A 27,629-nucleotide genomic window follows, 5' to 3' on the forward strand; every position below is an offset into this window, starting at 1 on the left:
GCTGTGACAGATGTGTTCATATTCCGTATCTCGGTTTCAGGATCTTTGTCCATTAAAATACTGACTGGGTGTCAGACTCAACGTTTAGCTGAATGCTGTTGTTTGTCTTCAGTGTATGAGCCCCATTAGTCCCACTCAGTAAATGTCTTAATTAGGGGAGTGTGCCTCGGTATGAGCTGCTGTCGATTTTAATGGCAGGAGGAGTGTGATCATTATTTTCAATGAGGCTCCAGTGATATGCGCTGAGGGAAGCCGGGAATTCACAGTCTGCCCCGTATACACCAGGTACCTGCTTGTGATTACAGAGAATAAACATAAAATAAGATGTGCTTTTTCTTTTTCTTTCATAGCGATGTCTCGTTGACACGTCTGTGCCATTAAACTCACTCAACTCGTTTGGGCCAGCTCTCAACTTTAGAGCTGAAGGGTGGTAACGCGAAACAAAAGTGTCTGAGTGTCCACACACTCAATACTTAAAGTTAGAACTGATTATTTAGAAAGTGGCTCACTCATTGGTAAGAGCATAATCCAATTTATATAAGCAGCTAAAAATACATTTTGCAAGTAGTTTCCTGTACGTATACAGTACATGTATGTATGTGTATATATATATATATATATACACACATACATATATGTGTATATATTTGTGTAAATATGTGTATATATTTGTCTGTATATGTATATAGACGAATATATTTGTCTGTATACATGTGTGTGTATATGTATATATTGATGTGTGTGTGTGTGTGTGTGTGTACGTGTACATTTAACATAAAGTGCTATTGAGTCATTAAAAATATTGGCATCATTAAAATGGGCTACAAGAATCAATAAGGAATTTGCAGTCTTACTCCCTTCGCTGCCAGCTGCCACTATTTCATCTCTTTGCCGTATTTAGTGAAATTTCTTGAAGCGCACAGTGCACAAGCTCTTTTGCCATGGTCCACTGGGCAAGTTGCCATCAAATGCTTTGGCAGGCCGTGTGTGTGTGTGTGTGTGTGTGTGTGTGTGTGTGTGTGTGTGTGTGTGTGTGTGTGTGTGTGTGTGTGTGTGTGGGCAGAGTATTGATTTACATGCAACATCATTTTCTTTCCCTCTCAGATTTCTTGTGGTCAGTGTAGCGAGAATAAGATTCAGCATAATTACTTGAATAATGCTGGCTCGTCACATGTCTTTAAACTGTACGCTGCCTGTGCTGCGTGTTTAAAACACAGGCACGTTAACGAATGAACTGCATCCTTGGTCATGCCGTAAAAGAACATCTGTATTAAAAGCTTGACCTGTCTCATCAGTCATTTTGGGTCCAAGCATCACTGTAATAATATTAGAATTGCCAAAAAGCGACTGAGTCGTCCTCTCCCCTCAACACAAGTTTAAAAAGAGCACGTGAGAAGCGATTGGCTAAGACAAAAGAAGGATTTAAGAACATCTTTGCCATCTCTTGCTGATTTTTACATAACCGTTTACATAGAATATATTAACATTATATAATGTAAGATTAGGATGATCTTTGAAGTTGGTAAATATGGAGAGAATACTATTTAGTAGCAACACAATCCAAAAGTATTCATACAAGGATTTGTCTTCCTAGAGAAAGAATAGTTGATGTTTTCGAGCGTATAACCAGTATTAGTGCTCATGTCGCATCTGACCGTTGTCCAATCGTGTTAGCGGTTATAACTTTACATTTCCTCTCATGCAGAAGCGGTGTGACTCGCACTGCAGTTAAAGAGATACTTGGCATTTGAAGGGTTCAGAAGATGCTGAACTAGCTCACTTTATGATTCTGATACAATTTGACAGTCGCAGGCTAGAAATGAGAGGCTGCTTTTTTTTTCTGCCTGTTTGGAATCAAGGACCAGTTGTTACAAAAATGGCCGTATCATTGTACCATATGTGAAACTGACGGGTATATAGCAGCACAATAAGGCGCGGTTGTATTACATCATTCAGGGCCGTATTAGTGCAAGAATTACCCATGAAATCTAAAAAATATTATAAGTATAAATCTAAAAGGACGCGTAAAGAGCTCTCATTCAACACCTCCTGTTCCCCGTGTCCTCCCTTGGAACGTATCGGTCGGATCATCTTATCTATTGTACGCTGCAGCACTAACCCATGGGCTCAGGGAAACCTAAAACTTGCCTTTGATAATAATCAAGGGACAGCCTTCCTTCTGTGCTTCTTTTCTCAAGCCGTGCTCACCGCCAGTCTCGAGAGGAGGAGGGAAGAGACGCTTGTTTCCCCCTCAGAGGCTGAGTGAACACAGATGGGAGTGTCAGAATATCAAAGCAAATATTCACCTTAAGAGACGGACACGTTCATAAACTCCCAGGTCCTTCTCAATTTCTGCATTATGAAATCGAATGCCCACCGTGAAGTGGTTTTGTTACCTTGCTTAAAATACGAGCCTCTCTGCTGACAGCACCTGTGTCAAGGAGAGCGGGATTTGTGGCATCGATAAAAGGAGATTGTGGTGGAAAATAAGTAGTTTTAATGCCTTAGATTCCCCGGAACTTTTCTTTGATGTCGAGGTTTGAAAGCAGACATGGTAATTGTCTCCAGGGGTTCTTGGTGTGTGTGTGTGTGTGTGTGTGTGTGTGTGTGTGTGTGTGTGTGTGTGTGTGTGTGTGTGTGTGTGTGTGTGTGTGTGTGTGTGTGTGTGTGTGTGTGTGTGTGTGTGTGTGTGTGTGTGTGTCTGTCTGTCTATGTCTAGTTATGGGTTTGACTGTGTGATGTTCTGTAAATTGCAGTGTAGTTGTTTGATACTTCAACTCAAGTATGAAAATAACATCTTCTTATTTTTTTTCATGTTTGCTATTTGTAACTTCCGAACCATCATTTATTAAACATTGCATCATATTTTCTCGCCATCTCTGTGTTTAGGAACTTGTAGCACAATGCTGCCGCACATTAGAAACCTGTTTATTTTATTTCTTTCAGTTTTTAAGAGTCCAGCACTCGTCAAACAGAAGCTTAACTGTGAGTGCAAGAGAAACCCCTTTGCCTTGGAAAGTTCCAGCAGTTAGCTTGCAGAGAAATGTGACTGTTGTGAGGCGGTCTTGTTTCCCTCTTGCCTGAGGGCCACTGCAGGAGGTGAAGTCATAAACATGGCTGTGAAAGTGGAACCGAGCTAAGCGAGGAAGTCTGTGTGAATCTCCCTGCAAAAACACATGACTTCACTACACCTGTCAGCACTAGTGCTAGCTGAAAGGCTAATGTGTGGCTTTCTCTTTCCCAACAGTTTTTTTTTTTGCTTTTGCAGAGCTGAATTGTTATGCGTATGAAGCAGCGGAGTAGCAGAATTCATTTAATACCTCTGTCTCCTCAGTCTCCCGAGGAATTTTAATAGTGGGATGGTGGACTGGTGACAGCTTGAAGTCATTTACATGAAGACAATAATTGCTTCATTTCTGACACGCACAGTTGGTTTCTTGAACTAAACACCGCAGTACAAATACACCGAAGCATCATAGTTAATATCAGTTATTCCTGCCTTCCTCACTTGGTAGTTAACGTAATTGTCACATTGCAGTGATGGTTTGATCAAAAAAGACAAAGGTTTTTACTGTAATTCATCTCAAAGTACAAACTTAGATTAGTTTGCGATACAATCGACCGATGTACTTTGAGATTAATTACAAACTTACATATGTTGTAAATTGGGTTTTTTACTTTTGTCAATGCAAAATGTGTGAATTGACCTTTTTAATTGTACCGAAACATGGAGCATTTTCTAGGGAGAGGAAATGTTTTTTTTTTGTTTTTTTCTTCAGTTGAGTTGACTGTGGCAGTAATTGGGAAATCGTGGGCTGGATGCTGAGCTTCTAATAATGAGACATGTCTCTCGTTGTGTCGAGGATATTAATAATGTATTCAGGAGCCAGTGTTGGACACTCCTAGATAATTAATGTTCACTCTCCAAACTTGACACCAGTTGGTTCTGTAGGTGAAGGAGCGTGTTACATTTTTAATCATCACCGTGCAACTCGGTGTGTCTGAGCTCCAGAGAAAGGGACAAAGTGAGCTTCACTAGCTGCCTGTTTAGAGGGATACAGTTAGCGCCGCTGTGGGTTAAAGTCACATGACACCGGTGTGATCCAAAGCCTGTGTCCATACGGGCTGAGGGTACGTATGTTTGCACCTTTTGCTTCCAGTTTTAAAGGGCTCGTTAAACATGTCCGACAAAGCGTTGGCCATGTGGACGTCCCTGTAGCTAAAGGTAAAAACCTGGTGGATGTATACAGATATTAATAGCAGTTATTTTAGATTGCAATTAATAAAAGGGTACTTGTAACATATAAAAGCAAAGGATGCGTATAACCCCTCCTATATTTTTAATGATAAGATATTCTTCCAATTATGTTCTCAACTAATCAGGTCAGAAAATTGTGTCCTTTACGGTTTACTGAAGCCCAAAGGGACTTCTTGAAATCAAATGTATTGTCCAACCAATAAAATACTACTCACAGATATTTGATTTACTATCACATCAGAAAAATAAAAAGCCTGCTTGAAAAACGACTTTAAAACGATCAATCAATTATCAAAATAGCTGTCGTTAAATGTTCCGATTATCATCTAATTGATCTAATCTAACGTTACATGCGTGATGTATTTTGGCTGTTTGCCAGAGATGCTGTTTACACGATCCGATGACACCTCTCAGTTGAGTCTCTTTGTTAACATAAAAATAAAAAAACAGACTACAAAATGTTTCTATATGCACGAGCTGCTTCTATTCGAATATCTATCGAGAGACCATCGCCCATGTTTGGCTTGGCAATAAGTCAAGAATCTCTAATAATTCACAGGTACACAATGATGAGCACAGTGGTTTTGCTAAATATTGTACAAATGAACCTGTGCTAGTCTAAGTGTCATTGAATGAGTAAAGTAAAATACAACATGAGTGCTAGGCCGACATGTGTTGTAGTGACAGGTATGATACGTTCTGCCTTTACCATTTAACGCCCGGTCTGCCATCAGTACAACAACACTGTCAGGACATATTCACTTACTGATCAGCTCTTCTTTGCCGCCTTTCGTGATGCTAAGCTGCCCTTAATGAAACTCAACACTTCCTGCAGATGTTTCAAAGTAAATGTGACGTGAAAAGATTATTTCTCGTGAACCGCTGGAAGGCCTTTGATGTGAAACAGATGGAGGAATGAGTTTGCATTACAGCATTAAACAGCAGATGGGAGGAAATCAAGAAAACAGAGGATTCTTACTGAAACACAATCAAAGTGCAGATATACAACTTGGAATTAGAAATATAGGCCTGTCTGTCATAATAGCCCTTCCCCAAATAAAGGAACAATTTGTGGTGTAACAATACATTTGCGCACACAAATAGAGACTTATAACATCCACAAATGTGTTATTTTTTTCCTCAAAGATGTATGACGCTGGCTACATGTATTGAGCTGTATTAAGTCACAACTTTGCCATTAGACGTAACCTGAATATGTAATGACATAAACACAATAGTCTGAACACAGCCGTATGAGACATGTGCATTAACACTGGTAAAACTTACAAAATGAAAACAAGTAAAAATCTATTTAAAGGATCAGTAAACAAGACTAATTGACTCATGATGACATATGACACAATGTTGGGTGTTGAGGATGTCGGCTGCAGTTAATTTTGGAGATTTTGTTGATTTTGAATCCTGATACATGATACATACATGAACAATATGCTTCTTTGCGTGTCCTGGTAGTCTGCGTGCGCTCTCGTCCTGTGCAACGACGCAAAAACAAATAGTGCACTTACAGCGGAGCGTGCAGGAAGGCTGAGAGGCAGTTTACAGTGCAGTGTTTCCTGAGGGCTGCTGCATTTGTTTCAGGGCTAATGAATGCCAGAAACAGGCTTGTGCTGTTTGGTGACCACAGTGGATTAAAGAACGATTGGCGGAACGATTGGCGGAACGATAACCGTTGCGTACGGTTCCCAACAACATGCTTTCACCTCCCACATGCAACCCGTAGCTCAGAGACAACCCATCTGTTTCTCCATTCCCAGGCTGACACCAGCTCTGACAGATCCGGCTAAGCAGTATTTCTCAAGTGTCCTTTCTGGGAAGACACCTTTTGGCTTTGTGTAGTTCCCTATCTATCAAAATCTCTCCCTCACCTCATACTCTTATTATCCGTCTCTTACCGAATCGTATTCCTCATTTTTTTTTTTTACCCGCTGGTTCTCCTCCCTCTCATTCTCTGCCCCCCCCCTTATTCCACCCTCCTCATTTTTAAAAGCCACATGCTCCCAGCCCGTCTGGCTCAGTTGCACCCTGCCAATGAAGGGCTTTTTATTGGGCTGAGATTGAGTGCAGCCAAGCAGGGCCTGGCTCGAGCTGAGGCTGGGGCCAGGCTCGCCATCCCCCATCCCATCCCCCATCCCCCACCCGACTGCACAGCCCACTCCACATGCCTGTTCTGGTCTGGCCCTGTCGCCCAGAAGGAGATTACTTGTCTCTGCTGCCCTTAATTGCCGACAGCAGCTGAAAAGAGCCAGAGAGAGAGAGAGAGAGAGACACTGTGGAGAGAGAGACATTGTGGAGAGAGGAGAGGGAACAGTGTTGGCTTGTCGTGTCGTTACTTGACAAGCTTGGACTCAAAGGTTTGTGTTCCTGCTGTCAAACTCTGGCTCTGTATTAGTTGGTTTTATTAAGATGGATGTTGTTTTCATCAAACGTTGGTAGGAACTCGTAGTATTTTGGACCGTACTAAAAAATGAATAGAACAGTATATGGAAGGCAGATGATGAGCTGGAGAAGGGAAGCTGTCGAAACCTCAGTGCGAGTTACTTTATTACAAGGATGTGTGGCGAGAGCAATAGGACCACTGTGCCCTCTTACTGCCCTCTCAGCCACTGTTATTTTTCATAGCCAAAGGCAAGCTTCCAGCAGCCTCTGCCCCGCCATCCCCTTTTCACTTTTTCCAATGAACTTGTTAATTTCATGTTATTACAGTTGGTTTTATGTTGAATCCCCTCTGGCTTGATCCCAGCAAATTAAATCGTGGGCAGTTTATTGAATTGACGGTCTCTGAGCAAGCCGTATGAATTTTTCGACCTCCTTCCTTTTGCTGTTTAGTATTTTGCAAGTAGGTTTTCATTCAGCTGGGCTGTCATTGTAATATTTAGAGCATTACTTATCGACAGCACGCTGCCTCCTTTACTTGTCTCAGGACGTACAAATCAAAGTGTTGCAGTATTTCTGGTTCTTGTAACTAAAATGATGGTTTGAATTGTTTGTGCACATACTGCTTTTCTATTCTCTGGCCAGAAGAAGTGAATGTAGCTACAATGTTTTAAAGAGCTTCACATCTTTGGGAAATACGCGCATTGACGTTGTTGATGGTGAGATGAGGTGATCGACACCACTCTGTCTGTACGATATACTTAAAGCTACTGCCAGCAGACGGTGAGCCTGACTCTGTCCGAAGGTTCAGACGTCAAGAGTCTTTCCGCAAAACAACAGCGTGTTGTTTTTCTATGTATTTAAAAAAAAAAAAAAAAAGGTATAACCTGTTAACAAAACATTAGCAAGCTTTAGAGGTGCTTTTTTCCCCCCCCTGTTTCAAGTCTTTATGCTAAGCTAACCGGCTGCTGGTGGTAGCTTCAAATGTACCACTCAGACACCAGAGTGGTACCACTCTTCTCTCATATCCCGTCAACGTCGACCTCTTCCTCCGAGGGAGCCGACTGGGTGACTGGATCATGCCCACACAAATTGATTAAAACCAAAGCGGTAATGCCCTTTTGTTAAAACACATGACTGATAACTAGATTCATCATGAGTTGGCACGCTGGCAAGGTTGAGATGTATTTGTATTTTATTTCCTGAAAACAGTTTGGAAGCCAGCCATGCGGTAGATGCGTTTCTGTGTTGAACACAAGACAATTGTCTGTGTCTTTTATGAGCAAGTAGAAGCGCTTGTCTCACAATTGTCCGACTTCTAAGGCCAAGTGAATTTGGCCTGAAGCAACCAACCAGCGATACTCCATTCACACGGAGGCACCTGTCACACTCGAGCCTCAGATCTCTCCCACGTCAAGCACATTGGTCCCTTTACCCAGAATGCCCTGGGGCTGTAACCCAGACCTTGACTGCTCACTAACAACTCGGATCACCTTTAACTGGATTCAGTGCGACGTTCACTCTCACCTGTAGTGTTTCAATGTGATTCCGCTCAACAGTTTCTTAATTCCCTACCTGCGTTTTTTCAACAAGCCTCAACCTTAATTGCATTTGTAAGCAGTCCCACTCTGGCTGCATTAGAAGCTTCCTGATGAATATGGAGCGCTTTAGCAAACCTGCTTGTCACACAACCGCGATGTTTCATGCCCTTTTGATTAACATTGAAAGGAAACAATTAGGTGGGGGAGGTAGTGAGGCAAGCAGCACATTCAACAGCTTTAAATGCTAATTAGCTAATGGCAGGATGAAAGAGGCAGGCACCGGGCGGTGTTTCACGTGAACGCCCTCAAACCCTGGCTGCAGCTATACCCGCTCGCTTCATCTGAATTTAGCGAGACCACCACCATTTTGTTTCCTTGAGTACCTCAGACATTACAGCCATCTTGTGCACCGTGAGATTTTATTTAATGATCTCAGATGAGGCTCAATTTGTCTATGCAAGAAGTGCCTCGTGTTTCTTTCCTCCCTTTTTTTGAATCATCTCTTATTCACACTTTTAATCACTGCTTCTGTCTTCTTTTCTTAGTTATGAAGACATTTTCTTTGCACAGCACAGAAATATTCTCATGGTATTCGAAAGTTCACAATGTATTTTGTTTATGTGCTTTTACCTTGGGTGAAGGCAAACCACTTACAAACTTCAGCCCTTTTCAGACGTGATTACGTAACATCGCTGGTTTCGTCAAGCTGTTTAAGTGATGGCTTTTTGCCATTCAGACATGCGGGTCTTTCACATCAATGATCCTTTCACATCAGTGTCACCAACTTCTCAGAGTCCTCCAGCCTGTTTTTATAAAGTCGAACATGCACAAGCACTGAATGGCAGGAAGTTAAGTTGGGATGTGCAATTCTTAATATGCACACGTGCTGCATACACCATTTAGATGGATATTCATTTATTCAACATTTACAAGGTTTCAATGTTATTTTATTGACACAACGACATGCAGATTGTCGTCCCATTTTGCTCCATTACAAAACACAAAAATTCATTTTCGCATGAATTAAATTATACAAATACGTAGAATACTTGTTGGTAGTAATATTTCTGTGGCTGTAGGAGGGTCTTTTTTTTTTACCTCTGGTCTAAATCGAGACATGAAAATATTCATCACTGCAACAACTTAGCTTCTTAGTTTATTCAACATATTTGTTGCATAAAAATGGGCTTTTACATTCACACAATGTCTGTAATTGTAGTTTCAATTAATTTACTGGTAAATCACAGGATTGTATCCATTTTTGTATTAATCTTTTCAAACATATTCTGCATTCACATGCATCTGTACCTGAACGTGACTTTGGTGTTGGAAGCTTTCTGGTTTCCGTTTGTAGTCAGAGTAGTATTAACTACTCACGTTTGAGGCTTTGGTTGAATGCAGGTCAACAGACGAACGCGTTGGCCCAAATGCAATCTCAGAACTCACCGGCTATCGTCCGACGATGATTTAGTTTTTTATTGGTTTAAAATGAGGTCGTTAACTGGCTGCTTGTGAAACAATCTGGTCGTACACGTCGTCTCTCAACGCCAACTCCAGTCTCGCATCACAAGTTGCTAATCGGACTGTAAACAACGAGCGGCGCATGTATAAGGAAGTCCGTATATCAGCCGGTTACACTGGAGCCCCAGAAATACAGCTCCTCGCTCCCAGAGGCTTATCGTCTCCAGACCGATAGCCGATGGGTTCTGAGATTGATATAAATCTAACAATGAATGACATTGACTTACAACTCTTTCAAAGTAAACACAATGCTAAATCACTCTGGATTAAAGTGCCTTTCTAAGTGTCTGACATGGACTTTTAAATGAAGACTCAATTAGGCCGCTCACCTTAGGAAGCTATTTAAGAAGAACTGCATGGTCTTAACAGTTCACAGGATCGATCCTTACATTGTAGGTGGAGACGCATGGACCCTCCGGCTAGTTGATGAAAGAAGGTATTCGTCCTCTCTAAGTTAATTGGAGTCAATTGCTCCAGTGTGATAATAGTTCCTCAGTTGCTGTTTACTGAAAAGTGTTGTATATATTGTGGTAGACAGTGATTGTCTGAGGTCTTTCTATATTTTTCTTACTATCAACAAAAACAAAACCAACTGAGCTCTGTCTGTCTGTCTGTGATGTGTGTCAATAAGTGGCGAGAATGAGATTATTTATTGAAAAAAGGCGAAATATTCCAGCGCCTTTTATTTTTTAGCAAAGAATAAATATTGCATTTTCTTGGGGACTATTGTCAGATGGGAATTAATACACATTTGGTGCACCACTGAATATTTGTGACACCAGAACGGTTTGTGTAGTATTGACTTAAAACCATGAAATACTCAAATCATGAAATAATATGTCATCCGGTGCAACGGTGTGTGGCCTCCTTTATGGGTTGTTTTTGGAAACAGTTGAGGTCTATGTTACAAAAATAAATGATATATAGGCCTGCAACTGATTGTTTATTAATCTGACAATTGAAAAATTGCCAATGATAAATTAGTAAACAATGCCTCATTAAAATTTCTTGCTTGGTACCAACAGTTCAGAACACACATATGTTCGAAAATGTTATAAAACCTTGATAAATGGCTCCAACAATGATTTGAATATCAATTAATAAGAATGTGGCGGATGCGTTGCACATCAATGCTTTTGCACTTCACACGATGGTTTGACGCTGAATGTAAACATGAACTTTGATTGTTGACAACAGAACTCCACATGGCACCTTTAAACGTTTTCGTAGGATTTGATGACAATAAGAAAGATAGAAATCATTGCGACGCGTTATCCCATGACGCCACGTTCCTGGACTCACAACCTTCATCTGGTTTAACCCCTATTCAATCACACGTAGTTTTGGGCCGTCGGGGGAATTTTCTGTCCTGGAGACGGCACACTTGACTGGGAGACGTAATTTAATTGGAATCACCGTGGCGTTTGGAAGGAGGAATCAAGGGGCTCTTTTGAGGTCCCCGTCAATGTCTAACAACTGTGAGTGTTTACATATTTTATCACTCACCGGTGTATTGCACTCAAGTCGACATGGACTGTAATATGAAATAAACATCTCTATCATCTCTCCCCAGTTTGTCAGGGAACCATACAGATGGGTGGCAGACTTTGTTGATTTCCCTTAAAAGCCCCAAATTTGTCACAACCTTCAGTGCTCCTTTGAGGGAGATAGAGAGAGTGTGAATAAGAGGCCGGGGGCAGCCGGAGAGGAAAAAAGCATGCTGTCATGAAGAGAGCCGCTTCCTGGCCGGCTAGATGCAATCACAGGCACTATCTGATAGCGCCGGAGGAAATTGGATGAGCCGAGAGCCGTTGGCTGCCAGTGATGGGAAAGATGACTCCTTTGTCACTGTGTCAGTCAATTCCATACTCTCACCTGAGAGACCAATCAATAACACGGGGGGGAGAGAGAGAGGGAGGTATGCCGTGGGCTGCTGTCAATTATGTGCTGTAAAACATCCGCTCCGTCACTGGGCTGAGGTATGGCGTGTCACGTGGTGTGCATAAATATGTCATGGATATGCTTAAATGTGATGCCTTTCTGTAGATTTAGAAGTATGCTTTTAATAAATGATGACACGTTGGAAGTACGTTTTGAATTACTGGACGAACACAGGAATATTGTGCGTATGGATTTTCTCATTTTATTTGTGCGAGTCTTGCCCGTGTGACAGTATATTTGGTGCCGGTTGTGATAGATTTTTGTCTCATCTATTGCTGCTCGCAAGTGGTGTGTAACTGCTCTCATTAGCAGCTGCATCATTAGTTGTGCAATTACAGTGCAGAAAACCCGGAGAGACTCATAACCATCAGTTGCTGTCAGGGCATGTGGTATTCCATCAGGCCATTTCGCTTGATGCCGGTGTGTGTGAACAGACACTCACTGAATGATTCATAATCGCGATACCGCTCAAGATATTTACCATATTCTGTGCCCAACGTGGCCATGGTAGTTCTGTGTAAGATGACGTTAAACTGTTCTTCTCTCTCCCCCTACAGTTCCCTGGTACCTGTGAGGAGTCTGCTTCTCCATTTGTCTTCATCTGCACCAATTCCCAGGAGCTGCTGGTGAAATTCCCCATGAAAGGGAAGCACAAGATCTGTAAGTCCTGCTTCTTTCATGTAAGGGGAAGTGAAGTAGATGAAATTACCCTGAGCCAACTGGATTGTTTCTTTTCAAATTTCTTTCTTATTATATTTTCTTTTATCAGCTTTCTCCTCTGCATTTGTATGCACACACACGCACGCATAGCTGGACCTGCAAAAGAGCGATAATGCCGGGAACGGGGTCTGATTACTATATGTTTGTTAATAAAACTAAATGAAACGCAGAAGCCGTTCTCCCAAGTACGCATGTGCGGAGCCTCTCTGAGAGCCATCTGTAAAGACAGGATTTTGCTGTCGGGTTGCCTGGGGGACAAGCCAGGCCTGGATGTGCGATGCTGTTGCTGTATTGTGTGATTTATAATAGGACTCAAACACATTTTCCCTCCGCTGCCATAGCCGCTGCTGCAAAATGATGTACCTGCAAGCTCTTTTCTTAATATTTCAAAAGACTTGAGAGGATTGTTTATGCAGCTGTGCCTCTTTCACATCTTTCTAGATTGATCGAGAAGACTTTTTTTTCTTTTTTTTGGGAGAGGCTTAAGGTAAAAAATGTAGCAGGAGTCTGACTAACATGGATTTAATGACCGTGTCTCCATCTTTTAGGTTTTAGAGGTTTAGCACAGACATGACTAGTGGACTTGAGTTTGATCACTGATATAGAAGATTTCAGAAGACTATTAATATTGTCAAAGTCTTCCTCTCTGTCTTTAATTGTTTATATATTTCATTCTAACTGTGATTATGATGGTCTTGAATAAAAGGCTCAACCTGGTGAAACATGCTGACGCATCGTTAGAGGCCGGCTTGCTGTCGTAGGCACAGATCGCTGGGCGTACATTATTTAGACCTACAGATTGTGGTTTTATGAATCAGCATCTTACTTTCTATCGCTGGTGAAATAAATATGGCTTTGTTGAACTTGCCCGTTGTAAATTGTTAACCATTATAGTCTTATGAATACTTATTATTCATTTTTAATGTAACTGCAGCTTGTTTTTTATTCCCAGTTAGTTGTGATAACTCAACAAATATTGAACTTTGCGGACTTGTTTTCTGAAAAAAAAAAAAGATGAAATGCTGTGTCAGAAAAAGGAGAAACACTTGGGTAAGCCTTTACTCTTTGGTTTTGTTTCGATGACCTTGCATTTATACCATCTACAAAAACATTACACCAGCAGTATCTCTACAGAGGTTACCTTCATTCTGAACCAGTGGCATTCTGCATTGCATTGCCTGCTATCAGATGTAATGGTACAATACAGTCTTCCAGCTTTGTTCCAGCTCACACATCACACTACTGTAAGAGCAGTGCAGCCGTCTGACTGCTGTTCGTATCTTAGCTAAACTAACAGTTACTATCTGAACGTTAACAACACAAAAGCTTACATAGCGTAACAAATTCACAGGTTATAGCATTGATATACCCTCACAGACACCAGCTGATAATTCTGTACATATGTCATTGAAGAACCTGTGAAATGCTTTTGGTAATGAGCTCCCATCACATAAATCAAATCAAATATAAATGTATTTCAGAATATCACAAATATGCAAAATTGTATTCATTATGCACCAAAAGTTATTTACCCACCTTTAAATAAAATAGGCTATCTCTGTTTATAATACCTTCCATACCAGCTGTCTCTATTCTCTGCATGTGCAGAGTTGTGCATGCATTGTCATCATGTAGTGTGCGTTGATCACAACACACTCCCTGCTGTCCACATTAGCCTGGTCTTTGGAGCGGTTACCCTGACCCACTGGACCTACACAGTCCGGCCTGTCTCATTCTTCTGTCACCAGCTAGCTTCTCTCTCTCTCTCTCTCTCTCTCTCTCTCTCTCTCTCTCTCTCTCTCTCTCTCTCTCTCTCTCTCTCTCTCTCTCTCTCTCTCTCTCTCTCTCGCTCTCTCTCTCTCTCGCTCTCTCTCTCTCTCGCTCTCTCTCTTGCTCTCTCGTCCCCGGCTCTTCCACCTCAATTCCCACTGCATCTCATGGGTCAAGGCATTGCCGCTCATCTTACTCAGGGGGGCTTAGCACAAGTATTTTTTTTTGCTCCCCCAACAGCTTACATCGACAAGATCCTCTTGTCACTGGCATTGCCAGCCATCTCATGCCTCATCAGAATGAGCGAGGGGGAAAAAAAAAAAGCTGCAGTCCCTTCTGCCTCCTCCGCTCCTTTCAGCAGACTCGGGGCTTTATTACACAACATGCACTGTTGTTGTTTTGTCATTAGTCTGTTGAACATTAATTTGGTAGATAATGTTAAAAATGTACATTGTGTGGCTGCTGAGATAGATTCTGCAGTCATGTTGTGGAAAAGTGGGAGCCTTTAATAGATATTGACGAACTAACTGCCTTGACATTACAAATCATCATGTTGAAAGTGTTAGCGGGAATTTTAGTCCCAGCTTTATTTATTTATTAACATCCCCATTAGCTGTTACCTTGGCAACAACTACTCTTCCCGGGGTCAATTTCAGATAAACATACAGGGGACATCTTTAACTGCTATAATCCCCGTCCATTAAAGTCAGTATTACTTTGATTTCATTCATCGTTAATCTGTTTGCCATCAGTGATGAAAAGCATTTTGGAGGTAATTTATTTGGGGGGATTTTTCTCACTTTTTTACTTTTGTTTACTCTTCTGCAATGTGTGCTTGTAATTTGCAACTGCTTGCGTTTTAGTTTTTTTTGTGATATGAATGGGAATAGTTTTGATTTGTCTGACTGGCGAGCCAACGAAATGAGCTGAGAGCTGCGTGATGCTGCCGCGTTGTTTCTCGTCGGGTCGGCAGTTCTTTGCTTTAGTGTAGTAATATTGCATATTGCAGCGTGGAAGCAGGCACACCCACGTATGGATGAACATTATTGGAAGCATTCGGCAATTATCAAATAAAGTGTTGCTGACTCTCTCTCTCTCTCTCTCTCTCTCTCCACACAGACAGTTTTACAGTTGGCTTTGTAGATAATATGTTGGGCTGTGCTCGACGCAGGTTGATCAGTTATTACCCTGTGGAGTCTGTGACATTTAAAATGGCATGCAGCCAAGGCTCACTCCCTGTAATAAGGGATATGCATTATGGTTTATGGTCACATCCTGTGAACATTTGTATCGATGTGTGTGTGTGTGTGCGTGTGTGTGCGTGTGTGTGCGTGCGTGCGCGCTTCTGTGTGAGCTGAAGGTCAGTCTGGATGTGTTGAAAGCTATTTGGCTCTCTGACATGAATCCACATTTCCTTTTTCTCCTCCTTATAGCTAGCCTTCACTTGCCGTATGTGTTTAATAAGCTGACATCCTCCGTATGATGTGGCTGTGTACACACAGCGAGTGTGTACACAGCCACACAGTAAAAGTGAAACACAAATCATACGCCACTAAAACAGTTTTTATTAGTTAGTGTCCGTTAGCTCCAATACAAAATGCCAAACCAAACTTGCTCTCCACCCAAAAATATAATTTATTTTTATTTTCAATGAATAGTTTTACGCTTCTAGTTAAAGGGCCAAAATGACTGGACCTTTTCAGCTGATCTTAACGATACAAACGCATTAAATTATGTAAAATATAATTACCCTCCTCAGGCCATAACAGATTTTCAACCAACATTAGTTTGCCATGGTTACAGTGGGCAGTTGATTATCTTGTAGCATGCAGGGATTCATGAGTCAAACCTCACACCGAACCTCAAACCAGTGGGAGGCATCACAATTAGCCACCAAACATGTTTGATTTTAATGACTAGAATCTGAACAACATCCAGTAGTCTGGCGGAGATCTGAGCTCAGATTATATTGTAAACAATTCAACGTGTGATGGCAACTCCTTTTGGTGAGGTAGGGAGTTTTCCTACATAAGCCATTCCGGTTCCATCCCCTTTGTCGTCCTTAACCGAATTTATTTCGGCTTAACTTTCAATTCTGCCGAGCGTTTTCTAGAACTTTGAATCACCGTCCATCTCAACCTAAATTGGTCGACATTGCGCTTCCACCGTCGCTGCTGAACGAGCCTGAAGCCTCTCTCTCTCTCTCGCTCTCTCTCGCTCTCTGCAGAACAAAGTGTGAGGTAACTTGAGAATTATGTTTGACCTTCCTCTTATGATGCCTCCGAAGAATTAAAATCCTATTGCTCCCAAGCATGAAGGGTGGATACCCAGAGTAATGTTCCGTGAGTGAACCAAATGGCTTTAAGCCTTGTTTAAAGAGTGCTCGACCAGCAAGAAGAGAGGAAAGAAAAAAAAGAACGTGCCAATCTCTTGTACAAGTACTCCCATATACAACTGAGTAAAGCACTGAATTAGTCAAAGAAGAGCAACAGTTCAAGTGTTCAAAATGTGGTTGATAAGCTCAAGGCATCTGATGCCTTTTGTTCCAGGTTGGGATAATTTAGCAGGCTTCAAAGTAGTACTAGTAGATACGGGAGAAAATGTTATCGCGATTAAAAAACGAATTCTGCCCTTTAGTGTGCATTTGTTCTATAAAGATTCATCCATTATAGAAACAAAACAGAATGTCCTTTAACAGATTTTAAAGCAGAAAAGGTCGTTCTAAGCTCTTCACTGAGCCTGGTGCAGAGCGTCTAACTCTCGTGATATTACATATGAATTCAGTGAGTGCTTTGTGAGGACTGGCTTATCTTTTTCTGTAAAGATTAGTCACTCTGATGGCTCTCCAGCAGATACAAAAGAGCTCTTTTCTTTTTTTTTTTTGCTGAAGGTTTGATCCAACTACGGGGGAAGGAAGTCATGGGTATAATTACTAAGATGAGAAATTCCACTCCAGCTCCAGGTCATGATGAGATCTTTTTATCTCTACCAGCGTAAGTCATTGACATATAGATAATCTCAGAATCACCGGAGACCAGTCGTTTCAAAGGACCTCAAGGTCGACAAAGTCTTTACGCCCACAGCGCCAACAGCATTTTCTTCCACTTCTTCTGATTCTATTCTTCTGATTCTTTCATTATCATAATTAATCATTTACGCAATATCACGATGTTCTCCGAATAAAGGTGTTTGTTTTTTTTGTTGCTGTCACCGGCAAAAACAAATTGCTTAAAGTACACGCTGTTAGTAGTATATTGTAGAGCTCAGTGAAAACAATGGGCTGGGTAATTATAGACCAATTGCTCCAATTTACCACCGTCAAACTGGAGGACGTTGTTAATTTCTCTCCTCTCCTACGGTATCGCTTTTATTTTGGAAGAAAACCACAACAAAATTAAGCCATAATTGCTCCTGTCTTGTGAGCTCAGTCAGTTTGCAATCTGGTCCGTGTTTATCATCGTCAGATGATTGTGGACGTGAAATGTTCTCACCGTCTCTAATAGCCATTAATGGCCTCAAAGTGAGGATCCTTAAGACTCCAGTCCTGGTTGATGTGGTGGTACCTGTGGTTACACGAGCAGCTATGGCTCCTTGAGCAGCTGCTTCGTTACATTGAATGCTCTTAATGTGAAGCGACGTCGGTATTAAATGTTGGGTTTGAATTAGCAGTGACTTACTATAGCTGTGATGTAGTGTTGGCAGAGTCAACAGCAGGCAGTGAGACTGACATCATTGAGTTAGAATTAATACAGTAAAGCTAGACTCATTTCCCTCGTGCATGTGAAGACAATTTGGATTTGGAATGGCGGACTCCGCCACTAACAATGAAAAATGCCTTTATAGAGCAGTAATTAGAGAATGGCTGCCATAAATATTTTTTAAAAGGGTCGGATTTCTTAACTACTATTCTACGGCTCTAATTCAGCAACATTTTCTTCAATTAACTTATCACGCTCATGATTAGTGCACGACAATGGGGCTGTCATTTACAGAATATGTATGTAACACTAACGCACTCAAACGCATGCAACACAGCAGCAACACTAGCAGCTACTGCATGAAGTCTCGTGATTTGTCTCAATGTGCTCTGTTTAAAGAATGCAGGCCACTGAATTTCCAGTACAATACATATTCAGCACCCTTATGGGAATTGCTTGAAGCTAAATAATCTATATGTACTTGTTCCTGTGTAAGAGCCACGTGCCAAGGGACTAGTGAGTATACATCGCAATATAACTGATTCTCTTTATTTGTTTCTTATGCATTCAACATCATATCCCTTGTACACAATGCATTACCAGCTCTCTGTTCAATATCATTTGCATCTTCTGCGCATACATTATAGATGTTGCAATATGTATGGCTTTTATCCCTCAGGTTGCACCACATATGGAAATAACACAATATATTCACAGTGAAAATATTGCAGTTGAATTTTGCTCCGCTAACCATCGGCTGCACTGTTACCTTGTGATTACCTCTTTGTTTTATGTGTGAAATTGAAGCACCATGGGATTGCAAATAGAGCGAGCCAATTACCTAACAAACGTCCACCTTCTCTCCTGAGGTGGTCATGATTTTTTTTTTCTCCCCGTCCCCTCTATTTCTCCCCTGCGCTCTTCTTCTGTCGTCCGCTGCTGGGAGACAGAAAGAGGTTAGAGCGACGGAAGTCCTTTTTTTTGATTATTTATTCATGGATTTCCATTTAATATTCATGCCTTTTTTCCAGGACTATCTGGGTGCAGAGGAGAATTTTCTGCCTCGGAGGCGGCCGGGGCCAAAAAGAAAAAATCAGGTTTCGGCTCCAATGAGCTCGGCGGATGGAGGGAAGAGAGAGGCAGAGAGATAGATAGAGAGGGAACAAGAGACCTGGGTTTCATGTGTTCTCTAGTAAATGAGAGGCAGGCCTTGAAGGTGACAGGCTGTGTTTATTACTGATCTGTCAGCCGGTTAATGGGGAGAGGAGGAGAGAGGAGAGAGCTGAGCTGTCGAGCAGAGACCAGAGCACACAGGCATGGGAGCGAGAGGGAGCCCCAAGCAATAAACTTTGCCATACTAGAAGTGCTTGTCCTTACAGATTCACTGGCAACACTCCTGCATGCTGAATTGCATTCACTGGAAACTAAATTAGTCTGTAACAAAGAGTATTTTGCCGTATTGTTATGAAAATGGTATTTTTCAAAACAGAAAGGAATGCACTGTATCCCTATTTTTGACTGCTGTACTTTCTAAAGCCCAAGTTATACATTCTGTATCCATGTGGCTGCGTACATTTTATTATCTACCTGTGTCTGCGAGGGTCTGTGCAGCCTAAAATGTATGACTTTGTATGACTCCCCGCAGAATATCGTGTGAGCACATCCGTGCATGCAGACATGCTGGAACATGCTTCTCCGGGCTGCATGTGGGAGGATGTGCACGAGGGGTGTTTGGAACAGTTTTCTTGTCTTTTTCTTTTACACTTGTGCGTACGATCAGCTTGCTTGGCGCTGTGGGCGTTGTTGGGATTTGGGAGGTGTGCACATTGGCTTCTCTGTGAGCCTTTGCGACCTGCAGTTACCCACAACACCCTTCTATGTGTCGGTTCACAGGGCCGTTTGTGTAAATCTTCTGAAATGTATCAGAAAATTCTATTTTGGACTAAATCCAGTTATCAACATGTCAAAACAACAGTCCCCCACTTTCACCTCAACTACAGCTTTAGTCGAAAACAACCAACACTTTTCCTTTATGTACAGAATAATCACAAAAAAGGCTATTACGACAGAATTAATTGTTGCCATTGTCATTGAGGTTATGGCGTTATCAGGCCATCTTAACAGCCTAACAGATTACAATAGAATATTACATGTATTGTGCCGATAACAATCCAGGTGCATATCTAAGATTTGGTTCAAGGATCTCTTAACATTGCAAGATTCACTAGCTTGAACATATTTTTTCTGTATGCTCGTGTTAATCTTACTACACTTACTTCAATAAGAACAATCCAGCATAAGTACTGTATCCTAAGATTATCTTTGTGCATTTTGCTGTGGATCAAATGCAGATTTCGTTTATATCATTGAAATGACATTTTTTTAGTACCGTGTAGCCTTGACAGAGAGCTTTGTGCAGTATATGATTGCACTTGAGCCCGGAGGTTTTATCAGCTGCCCTTGGTAATGAAACCTTTGGTTTTTACGTCTCAGCAAAGGGTGAAAAGCCTGTGTAAAGATATTGCTCTTTGTTGTCGCAATAGATTTGTCTTTCCTTATCTCGACTCAGCATTGTTGCCTTTATCAGTCACCATTACAAAATCCATATCAATCAGCATTTGACGTGCCAGTGCTTTCTTCAGTGTCACGTTTTCTGCATGACTGGCAACGCTTTCTGCAGATTCTGTTGACTTGTTATTTAATGTAATGCAATTATCGCGTGTTACAGGGCTTCATATGTACATGTCTGCATGCTGCTCTGGTTTAAACGGATATCCGTCTCTGTGTGTTGAATGCATTCAGTTATACTATAGATGTGTGGGAAGCCTACTGTGTCCTTTGTTATGGATATAGATGTTACTGCATTGTTGCACAACCCAGTTTTTCTGATGATGCCTGTGAGGGTTATACTCCTGAGGTTAAAATTGATTTAGTCTTCAGGATGAAAGTGTAGCAAGGAGAGTAATGCCCGTTTCATGCATTCAGCGCTGTGGATTTAAAAAACATGGGCTTTCCAACCAAATTATTTCCGCGGTACAAGTGATCTTCGTTTTATTATTTTTTTTTTTTTACTGGAAAGGGAAAAAACCTCAAAACCTATTTTTCCCGTGCAGGCTTGGGCCCCATCATAATCGTATCTGTTTTCTTACCTCAGGCTTATAAAGTGCACAGCATTCATTCTGATCCAAGGGTTTGAACGCTGCTCATCTCCTCTCAAAGCAGCAAACGCATCACAGTTTCTTCTATGGTCTCACATTATATGGGTCAGTGTACATGAAGCTAGAGGCACAAAACGGCACTTACACTGGCTTCACTTCATGTTTTGATTGCATTGTAAATATGTAAGTAAATCTGGGTCTGTGTCTTCTGTGACTGGATCCTTATGTCGGTTAGCTTTCTGGTTTCATTCCCACATTTTCTTTTGTCTTCCCTATTATGTCCATCGGTTCTCCCCCTCTGTCTTTGTCTCCGTCCTAAGCCTGTCAGAGTAATCAATCTGGATCGGCACTGAGAGGGGGGGATGCAGACAGATGTGCTTTGCAATGTGATCGATGTTCTTGATTTGTGAGAGATTACTCCTGTGTGTGTGTGTGTGTGTGTGTGTGTGTGTGTGTGTGTGTGTGTGTGTGTGTGTGTGTGTGTGTGTGTGTGTGTGTGTGTGTGTGTGTGTGTGTGTGTGTGTGTGTGTGTGTGTGTGTGTGTGTGTTGGACTGAATGGGAGAGGTCTGCTAGCTAGCATGGATGCAGTTGGCCTGCTCCCTTGACTTTGTTAATTTGTCGGGTTAAGACTCGAGGATCAATACGTGGATTATTTGCACAGTTCAAGAAGATGACGGAGGTGAGGATGTTAAACTAGACACGGCCAATGAGTCACTTAATGTGGTTAGAAAGTCTCGGTGGATGTTTTCCCATCCAAATGCAAAGTGAATTTCACACCGATTCTTTGAAAAAAATCAGATGTTGCTCTTTTTTCACTATGCACACAACATAAGCAATTTTTGTTGTTGTTGTTTTTCCTTTTTGTTGCCGTAATACACATTATGATGAAATATTGTGAGGGATACAACTAAACCTACGTAACTTATATCAAGTTATTACAAACTATGTAACCTCAGTGTTTCTCAAACATCGATTAAAAGATCAACAGAAAATGATTTATATAATCATAATCAAGTCAAATTCTTTTTATATTTTAAGCAAAATAACGGAAGATTCTGTCGTGGCGACTTCTTGAATATGAGGATTTTTTTTTAATTTGATAGTAAATTTTAGATATCGTTGGGTTTTGGACAGCTGGTCAAACAAAGCCAGACGTCTGAAGATGTCACCTTGAACTTAAGAACATTTTAATGTGTTTCAATAGTTTTTGACATTTTACAGAGTAAATGATTAGTCAGTTAAAGTAATAATCTCATAGCGATCCAATTTCATGGACACAAAGAGAGAGCGAGTGTGTGATGGTGAGTTTATAACGTTAGCACTGAATGTAGCAGTGCAGTGTGTGTAAAGTTTAGGCTTTTTGTCAGCGAATAAATGCTCAAAACCCAAGCCAAGTTCCTGTGTCTTGCCAGCCACCTGCTGATTAAAGTGAAGGGAAAAAGATCGCAGCATTATCTTTATTTAGTTACGCAATATTTCCCAAACTATGAACTGTTTCCGTTTGGATATTGTGTATTGTATATGTTTGTAGATATACGTGTGTATTAATTTGTGTTCGTATGTGTTATTTATTTGTTGCTGTAACCACTCGGCTCCCAAGGCGCTCCAGTATGTCATATTTGTCATCAATAAACTGCATATGTTCTTAAAAATGTCACATGCAATACAAACATAACATGTTTCAGTGTGCTCTGCAGTAACTCAGTTGAAAATGATGTTTACGTCCTGCACACGTCAGACTAATATGACATTACCTAATAATGTAAAGAGTGACCTGTGAAAGGTATAAACACTGACACGCTGCCGCCACAAGGCCATCAACGTTTCTCTCAAAACACGTCTCAACCAATGTTATCACCTCACTGCACTTGTGAGAAAGATCAACAGTGGTAATACCCCTCAGAGGAGGCTGTCAGCTTTCCATCAGCTGTCGGTGTTTTCACTTTGCCGGTTTTCTCAAGAACATTTGATTCTTGTAGTTTTCCTCTCCCTCTGAAGGGAAGCAGACAGATGTAATAGCCATTAGCCTCGGGGAGAGACAGCACAGATGTGTCAACAAGGCTTGACTTTTACAGTCCAAGTGAAGTCTGAGCAAACATTGGCTGTGTAGAGGCCTGTGTGGTTGAGCAGTGATCCAGGGACACGGTCGCACGGCGTTGCCCCGGGACTCCAAACAGACCGTGACTCTAGTTCTCATTACAAGAGTGGGTCAGACCACCCCAATACGGAAAATAAATAATGCAGGGGGAAAACCTGAGTGCTGCCACCTCCTCGCTGACAACATCCACACAACCTTGTTCTACATGAATAAGTGCTTCGGCTCTTTATATACTCCCGCTGTGAGCTGTATTTCTAACACTCTTAGTATTCTGCTGGTTTGGAAAAAATATGCTGCGACAGTTATTTTAATTATCGATTCGTTTGCTGACTGTTTTCATAATGTATTGATTGATTAGTTGGTCTATAAAAAAATCAAAAATACTTTAGTTAAAGTTCTCAAATTGCTTGCTTTGTCAGACTCAAGCCCCAATTGCGCAGGACTAGTGTTACTTGGGGGCCATCTAGTAATTTGTAATAATTACGGAGGTCGTCTATGATCTTAATCCCGTGCAAATCTTCCATGTCCGTAATTTGTCAAGTGAAATTTTCCACGCAAATTACTATATTTTGCCGAACCCAGGGATGATATTAGTCCCCTGCAAATTGGTATCTCTGTAATTTGGGGTCGTATGGTTTTTTTTTGCAAGGTTTTCCATTTTCTCCACACATTTTTTTCTGACTTTTACCTAGTCCAGAATTATGGACTATTTCTTTACGGTATTTTATGTGCAAGTTCAGGAGGTTCATCTCGCTACACAGCATGGAGACCCATTCGCACCGGAGCAAGAGGTCTTTGTGAGTATATTAACATGAATGGGCCTATATGAGAAGATGACATTTATAATATAATACTTTGGATATAAGCGGATGTTACGCAGAGCCTTTACATCATACCTGGGGGATAATGTCAGTACATTTGAGTAAAATACATAGACTTCACTTTTCCCCTGCGAATGAGCTGCACCAAACAGAAGTGGGGGGTTATTTCTAAATCACGTGAGATCCCCTGGTAATAAAAATCCCATAGGAATAGGGCTTAAAAGCTTAGTACCTCAAAATATACATTTTAATATCAAATATGACAAAGAAATGTATGAACTGGAACCAGTGAATTATTGACATTTTTGCCAAAATAAAATCACTCGCGTTAAGCTCAGTCTTTGTCTGCCACTTGACTCGCTAAGCATCTACCTCTAATAATCTAAATCCAGTCATTCTTCCCTTTCTTATATTCCCAAGGCCTCCAAAAAAGGAACTTAAAGAATCCGATTCTCGATCTTAATTTGATCTCAATTTCCTGTTGCAATGGAAAGTCCGAGATGAAAGTGTTGAAATTCTAATTAAGCTGTAATGGCGGCAGCAAGTTGATGTTTTTTTCCTCTCGGTACATTTCTCCCGAGTCAGCCCTCTTCCCTCGCTGTATGTTTAGCTTGATCTCTTCAAATTTATTTCCTACTTTGTAACCAGAGGCAAGAGCCCTTGACTTGCTGCCCCCACAGCCGCAGCCAAGGCAGCCATTTAAGTTGTGATTAAAAATTAATGGTTGAGTGAGGATCATCGGAGAGGGAGCGGGGGAGGAGGGCGGCGAGAAAAGAAAGAGACAATGCTCGAGCAAGAGGATATCGGCTGTGGCCCAAGCAGCAGCAGCTGCTCCCTGATAGAAGGGTTGGAAGGTCTTCTTAACAACTCTGCTGTGTTTAACTGCTGCGCTCACACCCCACCATGAATATTGCATTGCCGCACTATAGGGCTCCTTGTGTTACCCCCACTGAGTGTTGAGCAGACCTGCAGCCGCGACGCCGAAGCGTCCAAGTTGAGCCAGCCCCCACTGTGTGAGGGGAGGCGTCCGCATTAAAGCAGTGCGCACCGCACAAACCAGACCGGCGTACGTGCCACATAATTGCCAGACTGATTCAGAGAGGACCCGTTTTTCATTGCATGTCACAAGCAATTAAGTTCAGCCACAAAAAATATATTCACCGGCATTTGAAACCATTGTTACGTGTTTTTTTTTCCCGGCTTGTTTAAAGGACTATGTTATGAAAGGATTTCCAGTTACCGAGCAGAAAAGAGGACAGGGATGGGTTTTTTTTTTCATGCACACATGCACAGCTGTAGTTGTTGTAAGTGGTTGAGTTTTTTAATACGTTTTAGCTTTCTATCGAAGGTCGGTGGAATAAAGGGCAATCAGTTTGAGTCTGGTCAACACGGTGCAACATCAGGCCGACTCTCCGGCCATTTCTTTAAGAGCAGAACATAAATACCATGAGACCGCACAAGGTCCTGACCTTGACTTTACCAGATGATGAGTAGTGGCACTTCCACCGCGGCCTGCCCTTTTCTTCCTTCTGGCTTCTTTCTCTGTAGCGTTTCATTACAGCGCTTCTCAGAGTCCATTACCCACTGATACGTGCACTCGTTCAGTTCTGCCAGCATTGTTCCCCTGTAGTATAGCTCTTTCGGGATTGCAACTCAAGAGTGCTCTGATTGGAATAGCCAACAATTTAAAAACATAAAATAAGAGCAAATGGATTCTTTGTGTGTGTGTTTGCTTTGCTCACAAACAAACGTCAGATTTTTGTAGATTTGGCCATCATTCTTATCGGTTATGGTAATAATCTAGTCGCCAATTAGGGCTGGGCGATAATTCAATTTCAACGGAAACGTATCCTTATGAAATCATGTATCAAGATAGCATTATACACAATTATGTCGTTTAAATTGGTAATAGCAAGCACATGTGAACAAGTGAACACACATTTCCCAAGAAAATCTGAATTGATGAATATTCTGCTTATGGGAATACCCCAGTGTAGTTAAATCTAACTATTTTCTTAATTTGATTACTCAGTATTTGTGTGCATGCATGTTAACATAATCTGTGTATAACTGGAAATTATAATTCATTTTTTTTTCCTCTATAATTTCCCTTGAAACGGTGATGTTCGTTTTGAGAAAATACTTTTCAGTTGTCCAGTTCACACAAAAATAGACTTTACCTTTTGGTTATTTCATATAGACTATTTATTTATTTATTGAACTACAATAAAACATATCATGCTATATATGGTTATCAAGATATGAAGGCACCTGTTTTGTGGCCATATTACCCAATCGCCACTTATTTAGGATTCAATTAGCTCAAAGACTGTAAAGCGTGATGAAACAGCCAGGCTCTCTAGAATCAGTTCTAAAGCTCACTCATTTCAAATGTTGTATCTAGTTTATTGAATAAAATTAAATGTGAATACTGCCAAGCTAGCTGTTTCCCTCTGCTTCCAGTGTTTATGCTAAGCTAAGCTAATGGACTCCCGTCTCGAGGTCCATAGTTAATGCAAACTATGTTTCTGCAAAAAAAAAAAAAGTGAATATTTACCAAAATGTCAAACAAGTCTTTTAAGAACTTGTTACTTTCTCTTTGTGTGCACAGGTGCAGTGGTGCGGTAAGGCAGGACAGTTTGGGTTCACCTTCATGTTCACTTTCAAATAAAACTTGTACTGTCTTTAAAAGTAGCTGACATGAGGCAAGTCTGAAAAGTGCAGTTTACAGTAGTTAAATGTTCTTAGCTATTAAACAAAATACTTTAAGTAATGATGCTGAACAACACTTTAAGCTTGACTACAGAATGGGAATGACACGACTGATCAGGACGGTTTAGATAAGCACCATTAAGTGAGCCATCAAAACCACATCTCAATGACCGTTTTTAAGTGAAAAGCTTTCAAAACACATTACACTTGTCAACATTTCAACTTGATATGAGAACTGGTAATTAATCAATTAGTTTCTGGTGAGAACTTTGACTGCCGTAACTTCCTAAATGATGCACAATATAGGAATTTGTCATATGTTTTTGGAAAATATGGATGTTTTCAGGTTTTCTCTGCCATGTGGATTTTTATTTTTTTTTTTCTTGATCAGCAATAACGTTTGAGCTTGAAGGAGAAGCTACTGTTCAATAACTTGTACATGTTACAATAGGATAGAAAACTCTGTAAACACTAGATCTTTGCCTGCCACAAAGAGGGCCCTGTACAGAAATCTCCGTAACAGTAAGGTATGGTACGAATAGAAATGGACGCCATCTAAGAATGTCAGGTTTAAGGTAAAATCCGATTTGTAATATGCACTTGACACCTCCTCCTCATCACCCACCTCCTTGTTGCTACACTCTGTTCCTTCCGTTCTTTCCACGCCTCTTACATAATTTGTTAATTCTGTCCTATTTCCTCTGCTGCTGCTGCCATCACTGTTCTTGCTTTAGGTCTTATTTGCAATGCTAATGAGGCGAGACAGCAAGTAATGGTTTGTAGGGGGAAAGAAGCTGCCTGTAAAGATGGAGATATGGTAATATGACCACTGTGGCATACGCACTATTCAAATGTAGGAGAGTGGCTACATCATTGCACATGCAGTTTCATAGTGTACATGTTATGAGATCTCATGAGCAAACAAAAGAAATCACCAGAACTAGAAGCATGTGGATTCTGTTTAAAGTAGTCACACTTTTGAAGTGAGATGTGTTC

At 41.2% G+C, this 27,629-nt stretch overlaps 1 protein-coding gene across 1 annotated transcript in view; it reads left to right on the top strand.

Annotated features, from left to right (window-relative positions):
* The window catches only part of trip4 (thyroid hormone receptor interactor 4), a 69,082-nt gene that overhangs the window by 14,148 nt on the left and 27,305 nt on the right, over positions 1 to 27,629 (top strand). Inside the window, exon 12 of the mRNA XM_079166606.1 lies at positions 12,213 to 12,315. Coding sequence (XP_079022732.1) covers positions 12,213 to 12,315 — 103 coding nt within the window. The remainder of the gene's footprint in view (positions 1 to 12,212; positions 12,316 to 27,629) is intronic.

The sequence above is a fragment of the Pholis gunnellus genome (genome assembly GCF_910591455.1).
Source record: "Pholis gunnellus genome assembly, chromosome: 1".
Taxonomy (NCBI): Eukaryota; Metazoa; Chordata; class Actinopteri; order Perciformes; family Pholidae; genus Pholis; species Pholis gunnellus.